The 18,773-nt window shown below is 39.1% G+C and overlaps 1 protein-coding gene across 3 annotated transcripts in view; it reads right to left on the reverse strand.

Annotated features, from left to right (window-relative positions):
- The window catches only part of LOC126506460 (transmembrane protease serine 11E), a 38,774-nt gene continuing 20,001 nt past the window's right edge, over positions 1-18,773 (reverse strand). For all 3 annotated transcript variants that reach the window (XM_050150071.1, XM_050150072.1, XM_050150073.1), the window contains exons 3-10: positions 15,580-15,701; positions 13,520-13,587; positions 11,887-12,050; positions 9,359-9,397; positions 7,637-7,817; positions 6,274-6,533; positions 3,493-3,635; positions 1-1,706 (exon numbers count right to left, since the gene is read on the reverse strand). In XM_050150071.1, coding sequence (XP_050006028.1) covers positions 1,545-1,706; positions 3,493-3,635; positions 6,274-6,533; positions 7,637-7,817; positions 9,359-9,397; positions 11,887-12,050; positions 13,520-13,587; positions 15,580-15,701 — 1,139 coding nt within the window. In that variant the 3' untranslated portion in view covers positions 1-1,544. The remainder of the gene's footprint in view (positions 1,707-3,492; positions 3,636-6,273; positions 6,534-7,636; positions 7,818-9,358; positions 9,398-11,886; positions 12,051-13,519; positions 13,588-15,579; positions 15,702-18,773) is intronic.

Consider the following 18,773-nt stretch of genomic DNA (forward strand, 5'->3'; position numbering starts at 1 on the left):
TCATAATTCCAAACTGGTGTGGGATTGTTTGTGATTTATGCCTTCATCACACTGGTTTTTTACAATGGCTATCCTATGGCACTATGTGATCCATTCTATTTTTTATAGTCTGTATAGAATGAGAAGATGGTTGCTGAATGTTTTGGTGAAACCTTACCATGTCATAGACCATGGCATCAGTCCTAATTTCATTATGGTCTGTATCATATGGATCTAGAATATCTATTGGCTCAGTAATAATTCGTCAAACTGAAATCACAAAGGAGGCCAGCATCCGGCTTCTTTTCTTCAGTCTTGTGTTGAAGCAGGTACTAACTCAGCACAATGTAGAGGCAGCTTCCAGGAGTCCTTCCCTGTGGTCTTATCCTAGATGAGTGGCGTCTCAGCACCGACAGATGTTACAAGCCCACTTTTCATGCCCAGGCTGAAACTGACAGTAGAGGAAGCACATCTGCCATCATCTTCAAAGTGGAAGACCAGTTCTTAGCTGCAATCATACGGCTACTATTACACACCAGTATCTGAACCTGAATATTGGAAAGGGTTAGGGATAATCCCACCACACTTGTTAGTTTAGACTGAGTCTTTTCAGTTCTACTCAACTATATGACTATTTTACCACATAAGGTATGCCTTATTATTTTGGAATAAGCTTATCATTTACCTTCAAACCTTTAAAGAATTTTCAGTAGATTTATTAATAAGAGTCTACGCATCCCTCATTCCTTCATTAATTTTTATGCTATAATGTCAAGCAATTGATTTGTTTATTTCACTGCTCATTGTATATAGACAGCCTCTGCATGTCAATTGCAAATGAATATTGTTTTCTTTGGTTTGTTCATAGCAAGCACATTACAAAGAGTTTGTATGATTATTGTAGTCACAGGAAACAATCATTCTCATGTTGCTCTTGCTAGGTATTTAGGAAGAAAATAAACTATACATTAGTTTCTCTGTTTCGTCTTCTTCTTCTCCAACATGGAATTTTCAGCCGTCTGTTGCTATAACTGCTTGCTGGTCTTTCACTATGAATGTGATCATGTCCCACATTCTATTTTAAAAATCCCTAATGCTTTTCTGTACAATAAAATGTATTTTTTTCTTTTTCCACGTTATTTCCTTCCTTATCTTGAAGTTGAAAAGTAGAAATTTTCTGATATGAGAGAAGCTGGCGAAATGAAGTAAGGGTCACTTCAAGTTGTATATATGCCTGAGTACTTTTCAGAGGAAATCAAAATTTTGGCAACAGAAAACTTGTAGAAAATAAATGAGTGCAGGTTGGCAGAGTCCATCTGGCAGCAGCAAGATGCTCATGTGAGGACAGAGGTGGGGAGGAAACACACACTTCAGATTTTCAGTGTGACAGTTCACGTCCTCCTGACCATAAAGCTGGAGGGGAAATAGACACTTCAGATTGTTCTGTGTGATGATGGTTCAGGGCCTCCTGGTCGTAAGCTGCTTCTGCGGTTGTGTGACGCTAAGAACGGCCTACAAAACTTCTATCTAAGAACATCCATTTCATCCCACTGGGTCTTTCTGCTTTAGATACCAGTGTTGGAAGCAATCCAGTCCCGGAAAGCAGTCACTCTAGTATAAACACCAGGCTTATTGGGTTGGCCACATTCATCTCCCCAGCTCACTATTCCAGCAAGGTACCAGATATCTCTAGCATCTGGAGCAACCAGTGGTCCTCCAGAGTCACCCTAAGGAAAAAGGAGAAATTGCTTATTTCAGATCACAAAGGCAGAATTTGTTATTGACCCAAGATAAACTATAACAAACATGGTGGTTTTCAAGTCCTCAGTGTTGTGGAATATTAGTTTAAGATATGTTACATCTGTTTATGTTGTGCAATATTTCCTTAATGATGAAAAGATATGTTGCATTTTTTTAATGTTGTGTTTGTTTAACTCTGTAAAGCTGTTCATTTGTGTGCCTAAAACACCTGATTGGTTAAAACACCTAAAACAGCTATTGGCTGAATGGCCAATAGCTAGGCAGAAGAATAGGAGGGTTGCCAGGCAGAGAGAATAAAAAGGAGGAGAAATCTAAAAAAAAAAAAAAAAAAGGGAAAAGAGGACTGAGGAAAGGATAAGGAGAGGATTGCAGAGCCAGCCACAAAGCCACACAGCCAGCCATGGAATAAAAAGGAAAGAAAGATATATAGAGAATAAACATAGTTAAGGAGAAACGGGATAATTTAAGTTAGAAAAGCTGTCTAGAAATAAGCCCAGGCTAAGGCTGGGTATTCATAAATGAGAAAAAGTCTCTGTGTATTTACTTGAAAGCTGGCTGGTGGATTCCCAAAGAGTTAAAAACAAACCTACACCTCAGGGTGTTGAAATGCAGGGCAGCACAGCTACGCACAGAAAGGCATTCTGCTGCCAGGAGAGCTGATTTGACCTCGAGTTTCCGAACACAAACGGAAAGTTTGTTTAGCTGAAGAACTAGTTCTGTGGACTTAGCTGATGCATCTGGCCAGATCACGCCCTCTTCAGGCCACCTTCTTGTTAGTATGGCCTAACTCACCAGAAAGTGCTGGATAGTTTATTGCTGATAAGGAGCACAGACATGAGCTTTGGAAATCCACAGAGCCCTTAACATTTGAGGCTGGAGAAGTGCTTCAGCTACTAAAAGAATGTATTGCTCTTCAGAGGACCCAAGTTTGGTTTCTGTTACTCACAACGCTCTGATCACAAATGCCCATTGAAATGAATAAAATGTCAACAGCAGTAAACTGTAGTAAGGTATATATCACATAAACGTATTTACACAAACAAGCTGGAGTAATTATGACTGCTTTTCTATAAATAAATAGTGAAGAGTAGTAGCAGAAAAAACTAATGGAATTCCAAAACAAGTAACTGTGTGATCTTAACATTCTGAAAATAATAGGATTATAGAGATAGATAAAAATAGCAATTTTGTGATGTTAGAGACAGCAGGAAAGGGTAAGAGCTTATTACCCAATATAGATCTTTAGAGTAATGGAATAGACTCCATCTTGACTGCAATGACAATTCCGTAAGTCTATCTTAGGCAACAAAATGTCATATACCTAGACACATATTTTTGTGCCACTGTCTGTTCTCCAGATTTTATATAACTTTATCTATCTACAGTTTTACTATAGTTATGTGACTGTAACCACTGAAGGAAACTGGGTAATGAGTACACTTGAGGCACGAAGGCTCAGAGGATAAAAGCATTCACCACCAAGTCTGGCTCCCTCCATGCGATCCTGAAGCATGCATATGGAAGGAAAGAACCTGCCCCTTTTAGTTGTCCTCTGGCCTCCATATGTACATTGTGCTATGTGCATTCCCAAACACCATACACACTCAAAATAAAATAGCATGTAGCACAACCTGCTTGAAAGAGAACATGACCTTCTTCTGTAAAATCTATGCAGTTCCCTGTGAATCCAAAGTTACTTCGAAATGGAAGGTGCACAATCACTGTCCAGCACACTAGTAGGCAAGTCCATACCTGGCACGCATCTTTCTCCCCTTTTAAGAAGCCAGCACACAGCATCCTAGGCGTGATGGCACCATTGTAAGATTGAGGTTGATTGCAGGTTTGGGTATCTATGTAATCCACCTGGACTTGCCGAAGGCGATTCTGTGAAAATCCTGAGAAAACACAGTCATCTTCATAGATACAAGTATTTTATAAACCAAAAAAAAAACCTCTTGTCTAATTATTAAATAAGATGGCAATATGCAAGTGGGGTGAGGAGTTGTGTTAAGAACAGTAATATTTTAAGGAATTCTCTCTACCTAGTTTAAATAAAATTTTCAGCGCCAAAGAAAAAGCTTTAAGTTGCAGAAGCACCATAAGATTTTGGTTGGGGAGAAGAACTGTATGATTTCCTAATCTTCACAATTAGGTATATCAACAATCCCTAAATTCTCACAGGGCTAACTGTCTAGTAGGAAATTCAGTAGCAAAATCCTAATGTGGTATCATATGCTGGAAACCCCAGTGCTGGGGAGGCAGGGACAGGTGGAATCTGGAAGTTTACTGGCCGCCAGTATAGTTGAATCAGCTAGCTCTAGGTTCAGTAAGACATCCTATCAAAAACACAAGTGACAACTCATGCTGGCAAGAACGTGGAGCAAGTGGAACATGTCTTCATTGCTGGTAGTAGTGCAAACTATAGCTACTATGGAAATCAATATAGCAGTTGGTTCCTCAGAAAACCAAGAATCAATACACCTCAAGATCTAATTGTTGTGGAGTAATAGTTTAAGATGAGTTGCTTTTGTTTATGCTGTGGTATATCTGTTTAATAATGCAAAGATGTATTGCATTATTTTATGCTGCATTTGTTTAATTCTATAAAGCTTTGTTACTTTTCCTGCCTAAAACACTTGATTGGTCTAATAAGCAGCTGAACATCCAATAGGTAGGCAGGAGTAATAAGAGTTACAGAGCCTGAACTCGCCATCTTCTATACTCAGGCAAGACTTCCAGCAGTGGGACTAGGACATCGACCCATCCACTGTTGAAATATGAGCGGTCATGCTTTACTCTTTCCCAAGCTTTCTCAGGCTTTTTGTGGATTCAGTTAGCCCCACGTTGGGCGCCATCTGTTGAAATATGAGCGGCGGGGCTGCGTCCCCAACACCCCGGCCGCTTGGCTAGCTCACGCCCGAAATAACAACACACAAACTGTGTTCATTTAAGAACTGCTTGGCCCCTGAACTCTAGCCCTTACAGGCTAATTCTCGCACCTGGACTAGCCCATTTCTAATGATGTGTGTAAGCACCCCAAGGTGCGCTTACCGGGAAGATTCTAGCCTAAGTCCATCGTGGGTTGCAGCTGCCTGGGAGAGCAGAGCATGGCGGCTGTCCGGTCCCTCTGGAAGCAGCGCAGAGTCTGACCTCACTTCCTCTTCTGCCCAGCATCCTATTCTGTTTATTCCGCCCACCTATCTTTTAACCTATCAGGGCCAGCAGTTTCTTTATTGCTCAGCCAATGAAATCAACAGATTGATATGACACTCCCACATCAATCCACAAAACCCTTGCAGTACAATGTGTCCTGCAAGATGTGCAGGGGTAATAGTGGCATGGAACCTGGGGAAGTGACCAACCAATGACTGTTTCAACTTGAGACCCATGCCACAAGAGGAAACCCACACTACCATTGCCTGAATGGCCAGGAACAAGAGGCTGGACAACTCAGAGATCAAAAATAGAACCAAACACAACTGGCAAAGAAAAATCAATGAAATAATTCCTAATGATAGTCTGCTATACTTATGGATTGGCGCCTACCCCAATTTTCATCAAATAGGCATCATCCAGCAGCTGATGGGAGTGGATGCAGAGACCCACAGCCAAACACTAGGAGGAGCTCAGGGACTCTGCAGAAGAGGGGGAGGAAGGATTGTAGGAGCCAGAAGAGTGGAGGACACCATGAGAACACAATGCACAGAATCAACTCAGTGGGGCTCACAGGAGCTCACAGAGACTGAAGTGACAATCAGGGAGTCTGTCTTCAGCATATATTTTACAGTTGCATGGTGTGGTGTTCTTGTGGGACTCCCAACAGTGGGAGCGGGGCTGTCTCTGGCTCTCTTAGCTGCTCTTTGGAACCCTTTTCCTCCAACTGTCACCTCATCCAGCCTTTATATGAGGACTTGTGCCTATTGTGCCTAGTCCTAATGTAATTTGTAATATTGTGTTCAGTTTCTATTCAGTTTCTATCCCTGAGAAATCTTGTTTTTTTTTTTTAAGGAAATGGAGAAGAAGTGAATCTGGGGGAGAGGCAAGGTAGGCAGGGGCAGGATGGTGAAGCGAGGGGGAAACCGTCAGGATGTAATGTACAAGAGAAGAATTTTTTAAAAAGACACGTCACTAAATAAATAAGGTGGATAAGGATGGGTAAAACATTCTGATATCATCCTCTTACCTATACACACACTCACATCAGAGAACACACCAAGCGTACAAACATATAGCCCCCTCCACAAAGACACACACCCTACAGGTACATACACTCATTAAAGAAAAAGGAATTCATTCGGTGTCCGGAAGACACATTTGCTCCATTCTATAACTTACAGCACCTTCACAGTAACAGCAGTAAATAGAAGCTGAAGGCCAGAAAGAATGCATGCATCTCCTAAGTGATTTAAAGCCTGCTTTCTCCTGAATCCAATGAACAACCGACACCCTTTGTCATAACTCTCATTTTTGTAAATGCCTTCCAACTCCAAATTAGGTCACCATGACTTAATTTTTTTCCCTCCAGATGCTCACCATCATCTTGCATTGCTCCAAATCCTGTCACAAACATCTGCTGTCCAGGCTGGAACTCATAGTTTGCATCCGGGAGACAAACCTTGTGCACTGCATTTGTGCAGGGGATTGGCCTAGAAAGCTCAGCGAGCGCAATGTCATAGTCATGAGATGGGTATTTGTATTTTTCATGGACAATTATCCTCCTCAGGCCAGTCTTCAGTTTTGGAGGTTGTATTGTTGCCCCAAAGGAAGCAGTCCAACTCGACGGATCCTTGTGCCTACCGAAAAACAGTAACAATAATAAATTCTAGCTTACCTTGATATCAGTGTAATACTTTGTAAGGAATTTTTGATCTACAGGTATCAGTATAAAATTTTATTTTTTTAAGTTATAGTTTATATTAAAAGGAAAAAAATGCTGTCCCGTCAGAAAACTGAGCTCTGGGTTCAGGTCAGGTGCAAAAGGCACAAGAGTGTTTTTCCTAGGTTAGATGTCACACCAAGCATCATGGTACCCAGTGCAGATCCAGGTGCCTTGCTGTAAGTGGCTACAAGCAACACATAAAAGGAAATGCGTTCTACATGCCCTACATTCTCTTCCTGCAAGGATATATGTTCTGAGATCCTCAGAGATTACATATAACTTTAAAAAGCATTACTACTGTGGGTATTGTCAATATTTTGATGTAATTTTGAAAAGTCAACATTCCTTCTAAAATAAATAACTAATTAATTACAAAAATTTGGGTTTTGTTGTTGTTGTTGTTGTTTTGGGGGTTTTTTTGTTGTTGTTTTTTGTTTGTTTGTTTTCGAGACAGGATTTCTCTGTGTATCTTTGATTGTCCTGGAACTTACTCTGTAGACCAAACTGGCCTCACACTCACAGAGATCAACCTGCCTCTGCCTCTCTGAGTGCTGGGATTAAAGTCATGTGCCTCCACAGCCCAGCTTCAATTATAAAATTTGCTACTTCCAACTTGCGTCACACTTCCTTATCTTCTTGGAACTTCGTCATAGGGATAAAAACTACCATCTGCCCAACTCTGGTACTTATTAAGATACTTAGTGACCATCAGTTCTTATCTTTGATAACAAGCTCAAAATTCAAATGTGGCTTAAAGGTCCTATGCTCTTTGACAAACTATCATAAATTTCTCAGTAAGTAACTACACAACAACAACGGCTGGCATCATTTTCATTTCCAGAGACTGTAAAATCTCCTGCTAAGTATTCTGAGATTCCCACTGTTTTGTGATAAACAGTGTTGTTTTTGATTTGTGCCAAACCTACTTCTCTAAAAATTCATGACTTATTTCGTGAATATATAATGAGAAGACACATGTCATTCCCTTCTGCTTCATCCTCTAAGCTCAGGACTTACGTTCGGAAGCAGTGAGCAGCACTCACAAGCCACGTGTTGTTGATCAAAGTTGCTCCACAGCGATGGGACCCATCCAACTGCAGGCTACTTTGCCATGGCCATTCTCCCTCCTCTGCTTGCGTCCCGCCAATGATCCTGAGGCTAGTCTGTGCTATCGATTTATTCCGCCGTGTCCCACAACCTGTAGAGTAGTCAGGATACTGTAATTAGCAGTTGTTTAAGCATCCCAATTTTCTTTTACTGTGTGATCCAAGAGATCAAACATTTTCTCAAGTTTTTAACAATATGTAAATAACATTTTATTTAGTCAACTCCTATCCATTTTGTGAGATCTAAATTCTACATTATTTGTTTTGAAGTGACAATTTCTCTGCTTCCAAACTAAATTAATTGTGACTTCTTTCATGCTTCCTTCATGACAAGACTAATGATAGCATTTGCATATGTGTATACAAAGTGGTTTTGTTATTATTACTATCTTTGTTGTTGTTATTATTTATTTGTTCTTATTATTCCTCTGCATTGCTTACAATGGAGGTTTTTTTTGTTTGTTTGTTTGTTTTTTTCTTAGCCTGGGTACCACAGATGCTTAGAGTCATAAAAGTTTTAGTTACGAGTGACTATCCACGGTAGGGCTCCTGATTGAGACAAACTAGATGTCAGTAACATTCTCTTACATGATGGAGAGGCCAGAGTGGGGCATGATATCTTGTGCAATATCAAAGCCCTTGAGTGAAAACCGCTGTAGAACTATGTGGTCATGAATCAAGCACCTGGTAATATCAGAGTGTAAGCTGCTTTGGGGAGGCATTGTTACCCATTTTGCATCACTTTTGGCTAACACAAAACCAGCACATCCTAGGTCCCTAATCATTATTGATGACAAGAATATATGTCATTTAGACAATGGGATTATATTTTGGTTCTGGAATTAGCAAACTTTATAAACTAATCAACATTCCAAGATTTTATTTTAATTTTTAATTACATTTATTTAATTAGTGTGTATGCATGCATGTATCTACTATTGTGCTTGTTAGCCAGAGAACAGCCTGAAGCTATTGGTCTCCTGCTTCCTCCATGTGAGTCCCATGGATTGAATTCAGGTTGTCAGGCTTAGCAGCAAGTACCTTTATCTGCCAAGCCATCTCACCATCTCTCCTTCCATTAAAAAAAAAAAAAAGAATGATAAATGTCCTCTTACCAGCCGGGTAACTTTTAAATATATTCTTTGAGCCACAGTGACTAGTCTGCTATGAGAGCATGAAGGACTAGGTCTTTAAAATTTCATCATACTTTATTTCATCAAATATTCCACAAGTCCATGATTACTATTGTAAATGAGCAATATCAAGAATAGAATCGGGATGATTATTATTTAGAGTAGTTTGATATTAAGTTTGTCTCTAGGTGAAAAATAACAGCATGTGGCTCAATGTTGTATGTGAAAACTATGAATTTAACCACATGTAAAGAGAGTATTTTTGCTTCTTCTTTAACAGTTGTCCAACTCTCTTCTGTTCCCATGGACACAGGCACCTGTACATCCAATCTGAAGTTCTCCCAGTTTTGTTATTCCTTACCATATCTCAGAGCCAAAATAAAGAGCCATGAACTATGTACAAACCACCCATCCTGTGTCCACAGTATCAGCACAAAGCCTGTTCCAGAATGTTACCTTTCTGCAATCAGAGAATGCAGTCTTAAATATATTAAACTTACAATGGTTGAGAAAGTTGTCGGTTTCTGTCTTGTTGATTTCTGAAATACACACAAATGGAGAACAGGAAGGGGTGAGCATAACAGAATATCACTGTGTGAGATTTTCAGCACTAGATAGCTGATAAATTTCTAAGACAGTATTCTTGGGTTATAAGGAAAGAAATATAGTTACGTTATCACCGACTTGCCTCTTTTTTTTTTTTTTAACTCTTTCAAAAATGAGAGGAGGCATGAACACTGAACCTGGAACTCTGGTGTAAAAAAGAAACATGCAGATAACCTGTTTATAATGTAGGTTACTGTTGCATTTCTCAATAATGCTGATTCATGAGTTTTGTGTTGAAATCGAAGAATGTGAGTTTTAAACCAAAAAATAGGATCCTGGGAGTAAATGGCCCCTCTTCGAAAAATATTAAATAAACTATAATATTGATTCCTTAAGTGCAATAATAGTTTTACTAACCATCATTTCAGAACATTTTACTATGAAATAGCATGGTTCTTACATGTAGCACGATCCTCAACTCCATGAGCACAATTAAAAATACTGTTTCTCCTCTCTAAATTTCCTTTCTGCTAGGGTTTTAGATATACAAGACCACCCACAACTTCCTTCTCAGTTCAGCTAGATCCTTACCTCGGCCACACGCAGCAGTCAGGACCTAGTCATATGCAAACACTTGCTCAAGTAAAGGGTACAGAATAGCCTAAGCACTCACATTTCCTGACTTAAACGATTCTCTTTGAATTCATAGGCAGGTGTTCTAAAGGGAAATCATATTAATTTATTAGTTTTTCTTCCGGTACTTAATGATTTTGAGATACTTAGGTTTGTATTACAGACATTCTTCTTTTTTACATTTATTTATTTTTATTTCATTTGCATTTGTGTCTCTGTGATAGTGTCAGAGCCCCTGAAACTGGAGTTACAGGCAGTTGTGAGCTGCCATGTGGGTACTGGGAATTAAACCTGGGGTCCTCTGGAAGAGCAGTCAATGCTCTTAACCTCTGAGCCACCTCTCCAGCCCCAGTATAATCCTTTTTTCCTTCTCCATCATGCCATCATGGGGAAATGGAAGACATAGGGAAGATGGATTATTGAATCTTAGTTGCAATTCAGCTACTTTAATAATCTGTTTCATATCATCTATTCTCTACCCCAACTCCTTTCTAAAAGTGCAGGTTTTATCTGTTCCCATCCCAAGATTAGCTTTGTGCTTTGCTTTCATGTCATTCTGTTACTACCCTGAAATCCTTAGTTATTTTGTCTTGTGACGTGTGCTTTGAAAGGGAAGCCCAGTGTGCTATTCAAACACAGTATGAACGGAGAAAGTGTATGGAATTTGTGTGTCTGTGATGTCTCACAATGCCACTTGCAAGTATCAGTCGTGATGCTCTGCGAAATCAGAATCCTGGTGAACACACAACACGTGGCAACATAGCAAGACAAGCAGACAAATGTGTTCAACTCAGCGCCAAAAATGGAGGGAGAAGTGGCGGCAAAGAAGGGCATGTTTATGTCTGAACAAGAAATTTGTAGAACCCAGGAAGAAAGCAATGGCATTCTAGTAAGCACAAATGTACATGACACCCTATCATATTTTGTGGCTCAATTATTTGTGTCTATTAGCTCATTGTTTTAGCTGAAAATAATCATACTGAAAGAAAGATAGGGAAATTTATAGACCCTTTTCTACCCAGTCTTTCCTTTCTTATCAATGAGCCAAAGACAGAAAGCTTTGAAAAGATGTGTTATATTAAGAAGGGAATTAGAAATAGTCAGCTTAGGTTTGTGTACCATTCTCACAGTGTTGCAACAATAATGAAATGCACTGTCCTTCTGCATCTATAGAGGTTTAGTGTAAGGATTCCCAAAGATGTCAAAACACCATCCACGCTCGGAAATGGTTCAGTGTTTGCATGTAACACATATACATCTTCCTCAACACTTTAAATATCTCTAGATTACCTATAGCACCTGATAATATAAATTTGAGGTAGATAACTGTTGTTTGCAGAAATAACAACAAGAAAATGTGTATACTCAATAACAATAATTTTTAATATTTTTGGTTTTGCAAAAATAATGTGCTTTTCTAACTCCATGGATATGGAGTCATGAACCAAGAGGGCAACGGTCCTTACATGAACTAAAAAATATTATTGCATAGTCATTTGTAGTCTCAGAAAATATAAACAAACAAAAACGTCTACTTCATTCTCTCCAATTACAGTTGTAAAACATGCAAAAATGAATATATGTGAATTACAGTTGTTCAATGGAAATGATCGTAGCTATGAGAAAACATATTAACACTTTCCCTGCATCATACTCTCAGAACATGCTATGGAAGCAACAATAGCAGAAGAATACCCAATGCCACTTTTCCCATGTATAATTAGGTTCTGAATCCAACATACAAGGCACAATAAAGACACTTCTTGGGAGGAAAAACTTTTAACTGAATGTTTAAAGCTATTTTAAAATTATGTTATGTAAGAGAAATAAGCACAGCACACCAACCTACTTTTAATTTCAACCGATTCAGGATCAACGTTGGGGGGTCCTGTAGCATATTTCAGCTTTTCATGCAGAACGTGTTCAACTATTTGGTGCACAGTTTCAGGATCCTCAGTAGAGCGAATTCGAAAAATCAGCAGCATGTGAGCCGACACTCCATCATATTCTTTACTGTTGTTCAAAAATAAAGAAAGAAAGAAAGAAAGAAGGGAAAGAGAGAGGGGGGAAGAAAAGAAAGAATTGAGGGCAGGAGCAAGTTTGTGAGTGAAATTATTATGAATGGTTCTTTGGTTTTCTTTTTTTTTATAGAACACTTTGTTTTCTTAAAAGTTAAACATTGAGCTCAGCTTCCTGTCCTTCCATCAATCAGATCCACCTTCTCTGCTCCTGTGTTCTTCTAGTGTCTAAACTCATTGGCTCTCTAAGTGTTCATGCTTCCCCTAAACTTGTGCTTCTTCATGTTACAGCCCCCAAAGGAAGAAAGAACAAGCAACAGGAGGATCATTAAGATGAATCTGGCAAGCTGGAAAGGACGAGAGAGTTAAACCGGTGGTGCTTAGTTATTTTATGAACTAAGAGGCCCAGGTGAAAGAGGCTTGTATGGCACCTCAGGTTTCTCAGTGGTGTGATTAATTTTTCTTGAGTTAGGGAATTCACCATGCAGCCTTTTGCCAAGTGGGAAGGAACAGGCAAATTGTTACAGAAATCAGGAAAACCACTCAGACTGGACATAGAAACAGATCCCAAGAAGCATAAGACGCCATGTGGATGATGTGCCCCTTACGAGAATGAAAATTTATGAAGTAGAGGGCCAAAACACACTATCTCAGGTATACAATTTTTAAGGATAAAGTCGTCAAAGTAATGCCTCAGAGATATCAGCTAATCCACAGACTGGGAATTAATTCAGAGTGGTATCATTTAAATAATACTGTAAACAATTTTCACCCCGTTTTTGAAGAATATGAATAATATGTGTTAGAATACATTATTTAAGATCCATGGTAGCATTTTACTTCAAGTGTTGTGTTTTGCCAGGTAATTACACACCTATAATCTGAAGACTAAGGCAAAAAGATTGGAGTTCAAAACAAACCTGGACTACAACACAAGACCTTGTCTCCAACACAAAAGAACAACAGTAGGAAATTATGTTCCGAACTTGCTATTTAGCAATAATTGGTAAGAGTTTCAAAATCCCCTTAGGCAAATGTTTGGAGCATAAAAATGTAGAACAGAAGAAAACAGGCTAAATTAACTAGGGTAGGGGGTGGGTAATAGAAGACATGAAGACAAAGATCTTATTTGCCAGGGTATTGCTGGCTCCGCTACTCAGTTCCCAATTCTGATGATTAGTTCACACACACACACACACACACACACACACACAATCATTGGCACCAATGATTATACCTGTCCTCAGCAGGCATCTTGCACATATTCATTTTCAAATTACAAACTGAAGTAAACTTTAGTCTATGGATTTCATAGAGCAGGTGAATAAATGCTTGTTAAATTGAACCACATCGAATCATTAGTATTTTAAAATATATTTATTACTGACCAAGTTAAAATTTTTAGCATTAAAAAATCCTTTCCACATCAAGTTAAATCCAGAATAACATCTTAGGTCTACATACGTGAACTTGATAATGTGGGCCTTGACAAGTTGTCCCCTCAGTGGAGATCTATAAAATGCATTTTTCACCTGTTAAAAGACATTTGAAACTCATCAACAAAAGCATTTTTTTTCAAATTCTTCATGTTAATGCAATGCTTTGGAGCAAATTAAAATACAAGACAAAGCAAGTGAGCGAACAAAACACAGACCATTCATAATGTACTGAACCTGAAGAATCCTCTCTGGCATCCTACCCAGTGTTGGGAGCTGAGCTCTGCATTCAGAATGACAGCCACATGGAGGCCAGAGCAGACCTATACCTTCTGCTCAGAAGGACATCAAAGACAGTGAGCCTGCTGTTTCCTTGAAACAGCTCGCCCTCCACTTTCTGAGTTAAGAACTTTTACAGCAGATAGACAAGGACAATGGAACATTTATCTTAGTTTTTCACATTTCTATCACTGTGACAAAATACCTTAGTGAAACAACTTAAAGGAGAAAGAAATTGTCCGGACTGGTGGTTTTGGAGAAGGAAGGGAATAGTCTCCCTAAGTGAGAGCGGGTTGTAGGAATGAATGTGTGTCAGTGTTGTATGAGATGGTAACACTGGAAACGCTCTGAGAAAGTCCCATGGACTGGAGTTCTGAAAAAAACACAGCTACAAAGTTTCTCAAGTAAGATGATAGTATTTTTGTGAAACTATTTCTTGCTGTAGTAGTTCAAATGAATTTGAAGTTTAAAATTCAGGACTTGAGCAAGTAAAGCTTTCAGTTCCTTCTTGTTTTCAGTGTGAAAGTCGTCTCAGGACAGAGTGAGCAGATGGGTGAATTGCAGAAAGAGTTAGCTTTTTTCTTCTATTCTTCTATTTCTTTGATTCCTGGATCTGTCCTCCACTGATGTTACTGTGACCATCATATGGATATGTCCTTGTATTGGTGATTCATTTGGAAGTTTTTACTTAAGGGTTTATTTTTATCAAGTAATTTCGAAATTATTGATTTGGAAGCTACCGAATATCTATATTACTTTAAATTGAAATCAATTTGGATCTTAGAAAGTTTATTTTGACAAATGGCAAAAACAAGCAAACAGACAAACAAACCCAAGGGATATAGTAGCATGTTGACTTTCTGAGCTCCGTTCCCTTTCTTTCTTTACATGTGTGTTAATATTATGGAACACATGTCTCACTCTCAAGTACACAGGTCACCAGGATCTCAGAGACTGCGCAGTTTCTGTGAAAGGGTGTCAGTTGGTCTAAGGTTTAGACATGGTTGGAACGCCTCCCAGGGCTTCACGCAACTGCAATTTAATCCCCATTGTAATGTAGTAAGAGAGTGAAAAACCATAGTACTTAAAGGTGGGGCATTCAGGAGGTGAGTCAGACTAGATAGGTTATTAGGGCAGAGCCCATGACTGAATCCTGGTGGCTCTGAAGAAGAGAGAGCAGAAGAGACTCAGTACTCAAGTGCTCTCTGTCTTTTGTCTAGTGATGTGGTAAAGCCCCTTGCCGAATCTGCTAAGAAGGAAAGGCCATCATCAGATGCAACCCTTAACCCAGCACTTTTCAACCCAGGAACCAAAATAAACCTCCATTCACTAGAAAATAGACTATTGAAGTATTTCATGGTAGCAACAAAAACAGGCCAATGCAAGTTATTTCCATTCTGTCCCTATTCAGAATATTAAAACTAAAAGACATGTGTGCAAATTACATTAACCTAATACCTAAATTAACATACAAGGATGTTTGTCTGGAGCGAAAGGTGATCTGCCACACATTGACATGGCACTGACTGACATCAGCTGATAGGAGTTTCTCTTCAATTCTCTTTCCATCACATCATATGTAAATTATCTCACTAGCCAAGAAACTTCCAGATTGTTGTCTAGGTAATATAGTGATGGGAATTCATCACTCAAGCCTTTGTTCTTTTGTTCTGTGCTGCTGGCTTTCTGTTTTCATAACTATTAAGTCCTCCCCCGGATGGATACTAATGTCTTATATACACCAAATGGATGTATTTGATGTCTACAAGTGAAGCATAGTGTCATAAGCATGGAGAAGATGTCACTTACCATAGTTTCAATTCTCTGGCTCATTTCTGTGAAATTTTTAGAAGCCTCTTTTCCAAACTCAGCATAAAGCTTATCACTTGTGAATGGCAATGTGCTGTAGTAATTGTAGGTCCTCCTTTGATCTACAAGGGAAGAAGTAAAACCCATCATAATCTTTATCAGATATGTAAAGCGTGATTATGACTCCACTTGGTGCTTACTTAAAACACTAAGACAAGGAGGAATGCTGATGGTCATCAGCTCCATCATCCTGTTCCAGGCTCCCGGGTGATCTCAGAATAAAGGGATATACTTATCACACTGTATTACATAGACTGTAAAACTTGTGAGAAATGCCTGGTGCTCTGGAGTGCCGTGCGAATACCGCATGGGAACGGTGAGCTAATTGCTCACTTGTTATCCATTCCCTAGTTAGCCCAAAGGATATGCAGTCATGCCAGCCGAATGAGCACATCAGGTTGTGTTTAGAAGCTACCAATGGTTGAATTATTTTATATTAAAGAAGTAGACCCCCCCATGCATTAACTACTCATCAATTCTGGACTCTAGTTTGAAAAAATGTATTTTTACTGGAAATGGAAATGAGGGTAGGGAGAATTTTTTTTAAAGTTTTTTTTGAAACAGAGTTTCTCTGTAGCTTGGATCCTGTCCTGGAAACTAGCTCTTGTAGACCAGGCTGGTCTTGAACTCACAGAGATCCGCCTGCCTCAGTCTTCCACGTGCTGGGATTAAAGGCGTGTGCCACCACTACTCAACTCCAGAAAACAGAAATTTAGGGAGCTATAATTCCCACCTGGTGTAACCTTCCATAGACACTATATAGGTTCACTGGACTCCTCTGTCAGAGAACTCGTTTTCTACCTCTAGGTTTAGGGGAATCTCTTGTCTGTTCCTTAGCCACTGGTGTCCAATCTCTACTGCCAATTCATACAACCTGCAGAGTCAATGTAGTACAGATTTCTTCTACACATCAATAAGTTGGAGACTTGTGTCTACCTTTCATGCATATTAATGCCTACCACATTTCTGTGAGAGATGTTGTACCAAGCATTACAACCATAACAGTAGCCTAAGACCATTGAAAATGGTTACTGTAAGAAAATGGACTGTGCCTCACCCAGACTCAGGCTCTGTTGACAGAGGTTTCTGTCCCACCAGATCCCACAGCCATTCAATCCCAAAGAAACATATAGAGGCCTACATTAATTTAAAACTGGTTGGCCTATTAGCTGAGGCTTCTTGTTAACTAATTCTTTCCTCTTAAATTAATCCATAATTCTTGTTTGTGTTAGCCATGTGGCTTGGTAACTTTTATCAGTAAGGCATTCTCATCTTGCTTTTTCTGTCTGGGTGATGACTGCAGACTGAGTCTTTCCTCTTCCCAGAATTCTCCTATTCTGGTCATCCCAGCTATATTACTGCCTGACTACTAGCCAATCAGCATTTTATTAGACCAGTACAAGTGACAAATCTTTACAGGGTACAAAACCATTGTCAGACAGCAAAGTTCTTTCCTCTTCCTTTCTTTCTTTTCATTCTTCCCTTAAACCCCAGCAGAAAAGGGAATTAACACCAAGCACTGGCATCTCAGGTGTAGGCACTCAGGCTATTCCTACAACTCATTTGCCTTACAATAACCCTTTTAGAAAGCTGTGCTATCTTTGTTTAGGGATTTCCAGTCTCAGCAATGTAAATAACTTGACAAAAATAATGTGACAAAGCCAAAAAATACATGACAAAATTTCAAGACAAAACCTAACTAAGCACAGACTCCTTTTAATGTCCTAGAATGAAAAAAGCAAAACAAAACAAATACCCAGGGGCAGTGGTGGTGCACGCCTTTAATCCCAGCACTTGGAAGGCAGAGGCAGGTGGATCTTTGTGAATTCAAGGCCAGCCTGGTCTAAAAGTAAGTTCAAGGGCAGCCAGGACCGAAACACAAAGAAACCCTATCTTGAAAAATAAAACAAAAAATTCTATGTGTGCAGGTCACATGTGTGTGTGGCATAAGTGTCATGGGAAGCATCTGAAGGTCAGAGGAAAACTTGTGGAGTCAACTCTTTCCTTATGCCTTTACATGGCTTCCAAGGATCAAAATCAAATGGTCAGTCATACATGGCCAGCACTTTTGTGTAATGAGCTTTCTTGCAGGTTTCAAAAATTATGAAATTTTAATATAACATTAATTCAAAAAACCCTGGCAAACTTAATACCTTGGCCAAATCTAGAGGATTTGGCAGGACAGAAAAAGAAATTGATGGTCACTTTAACAGGCCCAAGCAGCAAATGAAGTATGAAGAGAAAGCATAAGCTGGAGACAATAAAAGTTCAGGAATTTCTGAGTAATCTCAACTTAAGTGAGGGACAAGAGAGAGGGAGTGTTTTTGTTACTTCTCCTTCTATACAAACCTTACCTTGAATGGCCAAAATGTCAGGAATAACAGGCAAGTCCCTGAAATATACATGCTTGAAAGAAAAGTTTTCAAACTACTGAAATACTGAAAAGTTGCATAATTATCTTTATAAACTATTGCTATTCTATCCTGCATTTTATTTTACCTTGTTAGCCAGTATGATATGTTTGGGAGGGGGGTTATACGTGTGTGTGTCCTGGTTTCATAAAGTGAGGATCAAAATGATGTTTTTCCAAACCTAGTCACATGTCCTTACTCTGTAACACAACTATTTGGTTTGGCATGAGAATTACAGAATGCTCATTGTTTTAGTTACTCCGTTGTTAGTTTCCACCCCCAGATGGTAAATCACACATCACATACAAAACAGTAACATACAAGAATTACTATTTATTCAGGTGTGGTGTGTGGGAAGTCCTGTGTTACAGTTTCTGAGCTGATCATCCACACAATATGACGCAGGAACCAGTTACTGAAAAACATGACCTGGTTTTCAGTGTACACATGTGAGTAAGATCCATCACCTTACACAACTTGGTTTAGGAAGAGGCAAAAGGGATGGAGGAGGAAGTGCTTTTCTCTCACAAAAGTGACCAAGTCTCTAACATTGCAAGGGGTTTCTTATGAAACCAGATAATCCTAAAACCATCATTGGTTTTTGTCACTCACTATTAAATAAACATTTATAAGGGACTTAATATGTGCCAGGAATATTCAAACTTTTTGAAATATAAACCTGAGTAAGTTATAAACTTACAATGCATAGAGAAATAACAATAC

This window comes from Alexandromys fortis, unplaced genomic scaffold (assembly GCF_014885135.2).
Source record: "Alexandromys fortis isolate MF-2015 unplaced genomic scaffold, M_Fortis_MF-2015_v1.1 scaffold_0, whole genome shotgun sequence".
In the NCBI taxonomy this organism is placed as follows: Eukaryota; Metazoa; Chordata; class Mammalia; order Rodentia; family Cricetidae; genus Alexandromys; species Alexandromys fortis.